Source organism: Taudactylus pleione, unplaced genomic scaffold (genome assembly GCF_031769625.1).
Source record: "Taudactylus pleione unplaced genomic scaffold, aTauple2 ptg000198l, whole genome shotgun sequence".
NCBI lineage: Eukaryota > Metazoa > Chordata > Amphibia > Anura > Myobatrachidae > Taudactylus > Taudactylus pleione.
The window spans coordinates 11,274,807-11,286,927 of record NW_028284600.1 but is presented as its reverse complement, the minus strand read 5'-3'; the positions used below and the strand labels follow the sequence as shown (position 1 = coordinate 11,286,927).

General features: G+C 42.7%; 1 protein-coding gene across 1 annotated transcript in view; it reads right to left on the bottom strand.

Annotated features, from left to right (window-relative positions):
• The window catches only part of LOC148518860 (alpha-2-macroglobulin-like), a 158,927-nt gene that overhangs the window by 45,479 nt on the left and 101,327 nt on the right, over positions 1-12,121 (bottom strand). The window contains exons 20-25 of the mRNA XM_088476943.1: positions 9,942-10,167; positions 5,404-5,524; positions 3,501-3,622; positions 1,551-1,602; positions 362-445; positions 91-267 (exon numbers count right to left, since the gene is read on the bottom strand). Coding sequence (XP_088333069.1) covers positions 91-267; positions 362-445; positions 1,551-1,602; positions 3,501-3,622; positions 5,404-5,524; positions 9,942-10,167 — 782 coding nt within the window. The remainder of the gene's footprint in view (positions 1-90; positions 268-361; positions 446-1,550; positions 1,603-3,500; positions 3,623-5,403; positions 5,525-9,941; positions 10,168-12,121) is intronic.

Genomic DNA, 12,121 nt, shown 5'->3' with positions numbered 1-12,121 from the left:
ATTAAGATGTTTTCCTTTCTTGGAGCTCCGTTCCCCTCTAACAATAACAGTCCTCAGCATTTTTTAAGATACAAAGCTCACATAATGTACCTTCAATAATGGCTTCTATTGCCTTTTCCTTGATTTTTGGTGTTAGTTCTTTGGTACTCTGTAGATATTGCAGCGTGTAAGCATATCTAGAGAGTTTTGCTAAGTTCTGCTCCCCACATCCATCAGGCATACGAAGCACGTCATCCAAGTTAATGACAATATTGTCCATGAGGTCACCTGAAAAGCATGTTGTAATAGTTTTAATGCAATAGCGCAGAGCATAATAATATTTTCCAGTCTCACTGAGGTTCTTCCTCATCGGTTTCCTCACCCAGTACAATGATGTGGGCACGTGCGGACCCTGGCACTAATCTATCTTGTTCGTGGTAGGAAATTTGGATTTTCTCACTGGTATCTGGGAAAAAACAAAACAAAACATAATTTGTTGTTAACAATAAAAATTACCAATTGGAAAATATTTTCCACAACAGGTTCAGCAGACGGGATATTTATTTAAAGGAGGTGTTATCAAAAATATTTAATATAAACCTATATATGAAATGTTCAACTGATTATATATGTGTGAGTGTGCAAAATGGGAGTTTGTAGTTTGATTCCGTTTTAGATGTCTTGTTAACAGTGGAAGCCCCCTCCGCCCTCTCCCATAAAATCCACCAGCCCAGTGACAACTTGGTAGTGCCATCCCATTGCAAGTGCTCCATACTAAACACAGCCAGACATAGAGTACCAGGGGGAGGTGTCTTATCCTCCTAGGACTGTCTATGCAGCATGGAATTAGCAAAGCGAGCCCTTACAAATTGGAAGCCACTCCTATGTTATAATGGCAGCCCAAACTGACTTCTGGGGACTGAAGCCAATGAAGTCCCTAGAAGCCTGCTTGTTGATTTGTGCATATGTACGCATAACAATCCCATATACAGTATGTGCTCATTTCAGACCAGCAGAACCCCTGGAGGATAGAGGTAGGAGTCACCGCTGGTTGTCAGTAAACCATAGATTCAATTTGCAATTTTCTACACCTTGGCTGGTCACATTGGGGCTGATTATGATTTGGGAGTAAGCAAAAAAAAAAGCAAGTACTTTTGTATCTAGACCAAAACATGTTGCAATGCAAGGGGTGCAAATACATTTACTATTTTTGCATGCAGAGGGAATACTGGCTACTTTTGTAAATAGCCCACAAATTCTAGACAGCTTTATGTTTACACTGCAGTTTAGAGTTCAGCTGTAACACGCCCCTCTCAAATCTTAATCTGTCTACACATTTCAAATATTCCCAAAAATCAGGGGGGAGGTGCCTAACCCTAAGTCACCCCGGGGGCCCCTAAACCTAACCCCCCATCCCCGGCGTTGGACGATCGGTCCGGCGTCCGGTCGGCATTGCGGCGTCCGAATTAACATAGGCATTGGTATTTCGACGCCTATGTTAGATTCGTTGCTGGGATTCCACTCTCGGTATTGAGACCGGCGGCCTCATAACTGCATACCCCTCTACTCACCTGCTGGGTACAGAAGGAAGGTCTCTGTCTTCTGCTCTTCATGGCCCCTAGGCTAAAATAAGCAGAAAAGATAAAATGTCACTGATGGAGCAGTGGAAGGTAGCAGAAGAGGATCAGAGTGAATCCTTTACAGACAGCCTATTGTCTGTCTGTCTGTCTGTCTATCAATATATCTATCTGGAATCTCACATTCATGAACCAATAGCATGGATGTATCCACTCCACATACTATGGAGTCAATACTTTTCTATGCAAAGGGTGCAAGTTGCTGTTGCAGCGGTATTAAAACGCCAGCAACGGATCGGCATCTTGCGCCCTTCGCGGCCCACTCCGAGCCCAAATTTGCTTAATTCTGTTCTGAGCCCTATGGGGAAAATCCAGGCTGCCACCAAGTGCGGACATTGTTGCGATGACTTACACCCATGAAAAAATTGCATGAAATAGGATTGGTCCCTTTATCTCTTATGTTTGTATTTCATTGTGCACAAATGTGCTTCCTCCCATGACATGTAGAAGTACCTGAACAGCACGAGGTGTGGAATGAACTGAGTATTAGTTACATTTAGGGCGAAAGTGACCTGGCCAAGCTAGGAAATCTAGGGCCTGAGGCAGAGGCGCACGCAGTTCATGGGCAACTGAATTTTCATGGATTTGCAATTGCAAAAATATGCAAATGTCAGCTTGAGCATTCGTTTTGTGCGCTTCCGTGCAACGGGCTGAGCAAACCCTGTGACTGCCACTTTGCATATCTCAGAAATGCTCAACTGCGCTGGTGGATCTGATCAAGGCATCATCAACTACTCCAGCAGCCCCTGTCTGGCGCACAGCCTCAGTTGCTTCAAGTCATATTGATGTTGTACGCAAATGCCTAAGCCATCGCTTACAATGCTTTGTGCTTGTGCAACAAGAGTCCTCTAGACTTTTCACGCATGACCTGTATCATATAATCACTCAACTGTACAAACATCGGTACTGCGTGCACCCCTGCGTAAGCTCCATAGTGTTAGATATGTGGCATGTTTTTCCTGCCCGTTATGGGTGGCAATGAGAGATGTGAACTGAGAACTCATGTGCTCCACACACATGACTGTATCTGGCTATCCTGGCATATGACTGTCTCAGTCTGGGTTTTTATGTAGAAGGAACTCAAAAGGAACTTAAAAATACATTTTGACCCAGGCCATTACATCACAGTTAATGAGAGGTTCAGGAATAGAGGGCCTGATTCAGAGCCGCTCGCAATTAGCACTCGCTCGTTCAGAAAAAGGGGGTGGCTATTCAAATGAACCGTACGCTCCTTGCGGTCTGTTGCCGCCTCCATGTCTGAACAAGCGAACAAAACATGCGCTCGTTTATTTGATAAAAACGCCCCCTGGCCGCTCGCATCATACGTCATGTCCGCTATTTATTAGATTAATCGAGTACATCGACCAGCGTATGAACTGCTCGCTATTCTTGTGGTTGGTTTTTCCTACCACAATTTTGCGAGCAGTTCTGGCTATCAAATAACCCAGTGACGTGGTCAATGACGCTGCTGTATTAATTATGCACACCCATAAAACGCTCGCTTTGACCTTTAAGCACGCCTGCGTTCTGATCTCCACTCCCCGTTTTCAAGCACCTTCCCCTGTTACCACCCACATACGCCTCATTCTGTCACTCAAAATAGCAGGCACTCGTTATATAGCGAACAAACGATTTTAGGCCGCACTGACTGGTTCGCGCATGCGTATTAAAAACCGTACGCATGCGCAGATGTGCAAACATCGCTCGGAACGAGCGTACTGCCGCTTACGAGTGGCTCTGAATGAGGTCCAGAGTTCCTGCTGAAAAATAGCGCCGATGATTGCAAACATTAGCATACTTTCACAGCAGACCTGAGCGCACGATTGTAGTCGTAAATCGCATCAGCGATCCTTGCTGAATCAGGCCCAATGTTTTCATTCTTACCTTGACCACAACGGTTTTCTCAATAGCGTCTTCTCTGTGATCTTTTCCCAGCAAAAGCGGATCTGCAGTGCATTCTCCCTCCAACTGCAGAGAACCGCTGCTCACATGGATCTTTAAGTTATCTGTAAAGTGAAGATAGGACAATGATATGCAGCACAAAGACCAGATATCACATTTTTAAATGGCTTCTTCTGCTACCTTATTCTTATTATATCCACAATCTCTATACATTATTATTTAATATCATAAAAGTTGGACTATTATTTTGTTTCACTCTGATCTCCTAGTAATTAACAAATGGAGCCCAGGGGGTATATTTACTCAAATAAAGTGCGGGTTTATAGAAGTGGAGATGTTGCCCATAGCAACTAATCAGATTCTATCTATTATCTTCTAGAAGGTGCTAGATAAATGATAAGTAGAATCTTATTGGTTGCTATTGGCAACACCTCCACTATTATAAACCCTCACTTTAGTAAACATACTCCCATGTCTCTGAGCACAGCTCTCCAGAACTTGGCAGTCGCCCCATGAGGGAGGAGCTATCCACTATAGAATGCATTCCCAATTCCAATCTTGTTTTAAGATGATCTTAGTCGTGTCCAGGGGAACATAGGCTAGGTCAGTCATTCTTTCATCTTTTCCCATGGAATCGGTATGAATTACCGCTGGACACCTGTCCGGCAGTTCAAATCCCGACAGCGCCTTGCCGACAGAGGAAGAAATCCTGATCGTCCCTAGGTAAGTATTCACTAACCTAATCTACCCCCTAACCCTCCTTTAGGGTGCCTAACCCTAACTTTCCCCTCCTGTGCCTAACCCTAATCCCCTCTCTAAGTGCCTAAACCTAACTCCCCCTTCCCCGCCCCCTAAACCTAAGTCCCCTGGGGGGGTGCCTAACCCTAAGTCCCCCTGGGCATGCCTAACCCTGACCCTCCCTCCCCCTAGCCTAACCCTAACCTCCCAGGGGGATGCCTAACCCTAAGTCACCCCCGGGATCCCTAAACCTAACCCTCCCCACTGCGGCTGTCCGCTGTGGCGCCCGACATCTGCTCGATTGGGATGCCGGGTGCTGGTCTCCCGGCGTCAATCAAATGACAGGCGTCTAGATTTAGACGCCTGTCATTCGTCCCTAGTCGGGATTACAATGTCTAGAAGCCGGCTTTCCGTCCGCTGGCTTCCTGAACGTATACCTTTCCCACAGGGAAATCTAGTTGGCTGGAATGTTCTACTCTTACAAACTTCATCTCTATGGTATTTTAAACCCATGATAAATATAATTAATTATAAGTATCACTACTAATGTACATGTGACCTTGCACAATGTGCATTGTACGTGATTCAAATATCTCTAGTATACTTGTGAAGTAGCAGAGGTTGACAGGCTCAATAACTAAAAATACACCGTCTCTGTATTGTGTGACTCAGTGACATTGTTTGGCGCTCCATGTAATCATTACATTTAGTGCATGCTAAACTCAGGGTTTGATGTATCTAACAATGAAAAGAGTTTAAAAGTTCCCCATAGCAACCAATGGACTTTAAGGTAGTACATTCTATAAAATAATAGGTAGAAGCCAGGGGAATTTTAAGAGGAGAGGGCCCGTGTGCGGACCCATTACGAGCCCCTCCTCTCTGGCAGTGCAGTAGATTTTGGCTTGGTGCCAGAATCTATTGCGCACGCCAATTTCCCTGTTATTTTTGCAGCTCTGCAGCGCACTATGGAGACCGCAGATAGGTAAGTATAACTTTGCATGGGTGCAGGGTGTGCGGTGTGGGTCCCCTGGACCCAGTGGCCCATTTGCATCGTATACCTTGCCACCATTATAGATACGCCATTGCTTTGAAGTATAAATGTCTTTAAACCCCTGAATTTCAAATTTAGCACATAGCTATACAGTACTTAGATTTAGGACTGTGGCTTCCCAGCTAAAATGTGTTGATTGGCCTTCACAGACACATCTGGCCTGCTCCAACTTTTGTTGTGTTGTGAAGTCCTCGGAATCAGACAGTGACACCACCACCTGTAATAATGACACAGTAACAATAAGAACAACATTAATACATGAAAGCCTATGTTTCAAGACAATGTGGTCTTTGAAAATAAAAAAAAAAAGTGCTAATTATAGCAGAAATGTACAAGAGGAACAACATTTATATTTAGAGGTGATTCCAGCTAAAACAGAAAATATTTAAACAAGGTTGGGTAGGAATTATACCTCTTTCAAAATATACTTACCTGGTGTCTGCAGGGCCGTAGAGAGTGGTGCCGGGCCCAGGTACTGTAAAGGGTATGGCCTAATTGCACTGACATAGCCATACACCCCTCAGCCAGGGGAGATCCGGGGACAATGGCGAGATCAGTGTGATCGGTCCCCCCACACATCAGGTGCAGGTAGAGGAGACTGCTACTAAACTGACAGGTAAGAGGGGGAGGCGGGCCTGGGCATCTGCAACAAGCCCAGGCCCAGGTAACTACTACACTGCCAGTTATATGTCTATTAGGTTCTATGAAACCGTAATAGAGAGCAGAGTATAAGCAACAGACTTGGGCGTAGATGTACTGTACTAAACCTTGGCGAGAGATAAAATCAACCAATCAGCTACTGTCATTTTTCAAACACAATCTGTTGTGACAGTTTGGAGCTGATTGATTGGTACTTTATCTCTCTCCAAGGCTTAGTATACAGTATTTCCTCCTTGGTGGCTAAGCAGACAACGTGGGAGTTCACATTTCTAACTAATTTGCACAACAAACTTAGAAAAAGTGTTTAAACCACTTAACTGACACATTTTTTTTACTACCAAAACCATTCAAAATTGTTGTTTGTTTTATTTTATACAGTTTAAAAAAATATATATCTATAGGTGGTGGCTTGCATGGCATTCTGGGGCACGATTTTGGGAGCCACTCCTGCGGGGCCTGAGCAGGAAGAGGAAATCTGGATTTCCTGTATTATACAAGGGGAACGCAGCAGGACCTCACCATTCCTCCTCCCCATAAGTATCTATTCCGAAAAGCTGTCATTTTTGTGATAACAGCTTGTTAGAAAATAGATTCTTTTCCGACTGCTCTAATTTACCGCAGCTGTAATCAGTGCTGCTCATGTGCCGTTACGCTCACAAAAACGGCGCATGCGCAGCACTGATTACAGCTGCAGTAATTGTGGCCCCCTCAAGCCCCCCCCTCCGCTCCCTTTCCCCACTTACCATCTACCTGGCCACCTGTCACAGGCTGCAGCCGAGGATCCCGACCTCCCGTTTTTTTTTTCTTTTAAACTTTACTGTGTTCTGCCGGGAGAATGCAGAGCAGCAGCCGGAGCCGGAGCAGGGACTAGGGAGCGACAGAGGGAGCCGAGGAGGACCTGCCCAGCTAACAGCAGGTACAGTGCATCCGGAAAGTATTCACAACGTTTCACTTTTCCACATTTTGTTATGTTACAGCCTTATTCCAAAATTGAATAAATTCATTTTTGTCCTCAAAATTCTACACACAATACCTCATAATGACAACGTGTAAAAAGTTTTTTTGAGATTTTTACTAATTTAATTTAAAAAAAACTAAGAAATCACACGTACATAAGTATTCACAGCCTTTGCTCAATACTTTGTTGATGCATCTTTGGCAGCAATTACAGTCCCAAGTCTTTTTGAATATGATGCCACAAGCTTGGCACACCTATCTTTGGGCAGTGTTGCCCATTCCTCTTTGCAGCACCTCTCAAGCTCCGTCAGGTTGGATGGGAAGCATAGCCATTTTCAGATCTCTCCAGAGATATTCAATTGGATTCAAGTCTGGGCTCTGGCTGGGCCACTCAGGCATTCACAGAATTGTCCTGAAGCCACTCCTTTGATATCTTGGCTGTGTGCTCCGGGTCGTTGTCCTGCTGAAAGATGAACCGTTGCCCCAGTCTGAGGTCAAGAGCGCTCTGGAGCAGGTTTTCATCCAGAATGTCTCTGTACATTGCTGCAATCATCTTTCCCTCTATCCTGACTAGTCTCCCAGTTCCTGCCGCTGAAAAAAATCCCCACAGCATGATGCTGCCAGCACCGTGCTTCACTGTAGGGATGGTATTGGCGTGGTGATGAGCGGTGCCTGGTTTCCTCCAAACTTAACGCCTGGCATTCACGCCAAAGAGTTCAATCTTTGTCTCTCATGGTCTGAGAGTCCTTCAGGTGCATTTTGGCAAACTCCAGGTGGGCTGCCATGTGGTTTTTACTAAGGAGTGTCTTCCGTCTGGCCACTCTACCTTACAAGCCTGATTGGTGGATTGCTGCAGAGATGGTTGTCCTTCTGGAAGGTTCTCCTCTCTCCACAGAGGAATGCTGTAGCTCTGACAGAGTGACCATAGGGTTCTTGGTCACCTCCCTGACTAGGGCCCTTCTCCCCCGAGTGCTCAGTTTATACGGCCGGGCCAACTCTAGGAAGAGTCCTGGGGGTTCCGAACTTCTTCCATTTACAGATGATGGAGGCCATTGTGCTCATTGGGACCTTCAAAGCAGTAGATATATTTCTATACCCTTCCCCAGATTTGTGCCTCGAGACAATCCTTCCTCGGAGGTCTACAGACAATTCCTTGGACTTCATGCCTGGTTTGTGCTCTGACATGCACTGTCAAGTGTGGGACCTTATATAGACAGGTGTATGCCTTTCAAAATCATGTCCAATCAACTGAATTTACCACAGGTGGACTCAATTAAGCTGTAGGAACATCTCAAGGACGATCAGTGGAAACAGGATGGACCTGAGCTCAATTTTGAGCTTCATGGCAAAAGCTGTGAATACTTATGTACATGTGATTTCTTAGTGGTTATTTATATTAAATTTGCAGAAATCTAAAAAAAAAAAAAATTTACACGTTGTCATTATGGGGTATTGTGTGTAGAATTTTGAGGACAAAAATTAATTTATTCCATTTTGGAATAAGGCTGTAATATAACAAAATGTGGAAAAAGTGAAGAGTTGTGCATACTTTCCGGATGCACTGTAATTGTAACCCCGCTATACACCACCTGAGAGTGGCGTATAGTAACACCATCAAATTCCGAAAATAAATAATTTTCGGAATTTGATGAATAGCCTAATTTCTACATCCCCATACTAAAGTATGGGGAGTGTGGAAATTAATGCAGGCGGACTTAACCAGGAGATATCAGTGATCTCTCCTGTGTTAAGTGTATTAATGAATACTAAAAAAAATGGTAATTAAGGAAAATGTCCTTAAAACCGTTATTTTAGTGTTGATGAATAGGCCCCAAGACTTAGCACATCTACCCCTATATATGCATATATTGCACATACAACTTTGTTATACAGCCCATCACTGGTATCTGTCTCCAACAACTGCTGAAAATGTACCAAGGTAGCTATGCAAAAACTGCTACATATTTAATTTACTTTAAAGTTCAACTAAAAATAAAAATCATTTGACAGTATTGGAGCACTCATAGTAGATTTAAGCTCAAACTTAAGTCCACCTAAGTAGTGATGAGGGGTATGACTGATTCCTTTAATATCTGAGGTGCTGTTGATGCAGTCTGACCCTGGTGAGAAGTGTCTTTACTGTGCACATACAGTATACAGGCTTTGCAAGTACAGATATATTAGGACATTTATTTTACTGGTTTTATTTTGCACAAAGTGCTAACTCCAGTTCCTCAGTGATGACATCTCCTGCATCTCTATCATAATACAATAATTCACCATAAAAATGTCCTATATCTTAATTTTCAAATGTAAAGATGCCTGCTGTACAACTACATTCAGCCAATGCTAAACCAATCTTATTACATCAGAAACAATGTAGGCCAAAGATTTGTAATCTATACCTTCTCATATAGGGGAGATGTACTAAGATCTGGAACGTGATAAACTACCAACCAAACAGCTGCTAACTGTCATGTGTTTGAAAAATAACAGCTAGGAACTGATTGGTTGGTAATTTATCACTCTCCAATATATCACTTTCCAGAGCTTAGTACATCTGCCCCTATGATAGCACTATTTCAGATGTCCTTGCAATTCCAGCTGTTTCATTTCACAATAATGTACAGATGAGGCAGGCTTAATGCCCATGGAACAATCTTTGGAACTACTGTGGGTATTATGTTCGTTGTATATTGTTTTTCATATTTTGTGTCTCCCCAAAATGTGATCATATCTCCACTTTTGGTTATCACCACTCAGTGTAAACTACAGTATGTAGTGCACCCAAGCAGTGCACTGTAAAGTTTGTGGGTAGGATGAACGGTTTGTGGAACTGATGAGTCTGTTGGTATCTTCTACTGTGTATTTTATATTTTGTATTCACCCACTCTAACCACTGATGGATCTTTGAAAGGGACATAGTTGGATCTGTGGAATGTCTGCTTTCATTTGTTGGCTTCTACAGGTGGCAAACTTGGCAGAATATTATCCTATTGTTTTATGAGTGTACTTACCAGCATACAGCTCTTCACATGGTTAAACACCAGGGCTTGGATTGTAAATTTCTCCCCTTGTACCACAGAGTGGGGTAATATCAGGTCAATGAAGTATGGTTGGAAGGTGGTGAGCCCAACATCCTTTATCTCACTAATTCCAGAATTCCCCAGGCAGAAGGCATCAGTTACCCACTTAGTGATACTATCTGGGGTAGTCAGGTTCAGTACTGTGTGTCCCTCTGGTCTGTAAAGCAAGATTAGTGTTGTGTTAAAATTATTGTAGGGGAGTTTATCAAAGCTTGGAGAGAGATAACATTGTGAAAGAATAAAGTACCAATCACTCAGCCTCTGACTTACATTGTACAGGCTGTGTTTGAAATATTTAGTATCACGCAAGCAGGTTGAGGTCGCACAGGATTATAATATAATCCAGTCTGGTCAAATAGAGGAAATTGTTCTAATTGTCAGAACCAACTTCCAAATTGATCTCAGAACCACAGGTCATTGTTATTGACTTTAAGGGTTGGTGGTGCTCCCCAGAGTCAGCAAAATACAATATTAAAGACAGAGAGAAAAAAGAAGACTCCTTTTGGGGGCACTGCTTGAAAAAATGTTTAAAATGTAACTTTTAATAAATAAAGAATTAAAATAGAATGCAAACACGAAAAAGACACAACTCACATATAACATATAGGTAATAATCATATATAGCATATAGAGTAACCATATACTTCAGCGAATTTGAAATAGTTTCAATTGGAGCACTTAAATTGCTATAACAGTAATAAAATATGCCAGATGCACAGTGCGTTCACAGTCTAGCAATTTTAACCCTATATGGGTAGTTCCACCCCTCTTATTAGTTTCTAAGGTGATCTCGAATCATAGCAGTAAATACATCTGTGGTGACAGTCCAGTGACTAAGCTAAGTAAACTGATCAGTTTAAATGCAGTTCGTAGCATATATGTCAGAGAGAATTAATTGTCTATGCATTTCTCAGTATATCAATTCGTGTCTCTATGAGCAGTGATATTATACTCCCAAAATGGTAGTTAAATCAACAGACTGTAAATAGTAAATAGTATAGTTTAAGCGTTATGACTCATTTGCAGAAGTTCAAGATAGTGGTATAGTATAATCAATAATTATAATACAGAATACCACAAACTTAGCTGCTAATAGATATACATACAATACTTAAACTCGTTCACAGAAATTCAGGATAGTGGTATAGTATGATAATTACAACACAAAATACCACATAATTAGCTGCTATAAAACATAAATAGTAGAATCCTCTAACAATCTTGTGCCAACAATGTTAAGTATGTATAATCTGAATTAAACTGAGACGAAGGCCCTCGTTTGCTGGCAAAACCCCCAGTAATAATTTCATAAACTGAAAACAGCATAAAGTGTAACAAATAATGCGCTGCTAGAAGGCAAATATAATGATGTCCTCCAGAAACATTGTAACACAATACTTTATAGCAGGGTACACGAGACCTGATACAATATAACAACTCCCAGAGCAGCAGTGTCAAAACAGGAAACACCCTGTTCAGTTGTATAAGAGTAAATGTGACTCATCTGGGAGGCCGCTATATCTATCATGCAGAATACATAAAAAGCGCCTGTACTGGATTAAACCCTCATGTCAGCGTGCATGAGGATAAAGATAATTAAACACCTACAGTGCTATGCAGATAAAGAAAACAATTTTCTCATTTGAGGGTAGTATATACCAATGCACCATATACTTAGCTTAAAGGTCACCAAAGTGTAAATCACCGCAGGCAGGGGCATGAGTGTGAGTGTGAATCGCGGCGAGGGTTAGATCAGAGTGGTGAGAACCGCGGGAGACTGCTTCCACGCTGTTATGCAGGATGGTGCCTGACCACTCCGTCTACTGGCCTCGCTCGTGTGCAGCTATTAATGCGTGGAAGCAGTCTCCCGCTGTTCTCACCACTCTGATCTAACCCTTGCCGCGATTCACACTCACACTCATGCCCCTGCCTGCGGTGATTTACACTTTGGTGACCTTTAAGCTAAGTATATGGTGCATTGGTATATACTACCCTCAAATGAGAAAATTGTTTTCTTTATCTGCATAGCACTGTAGGTGTTTAATTATCTTTATCCTCATGCACGCTGACATGAGGGTTTAATCCAGTACAGGCGCTTTTTATGTATTCTG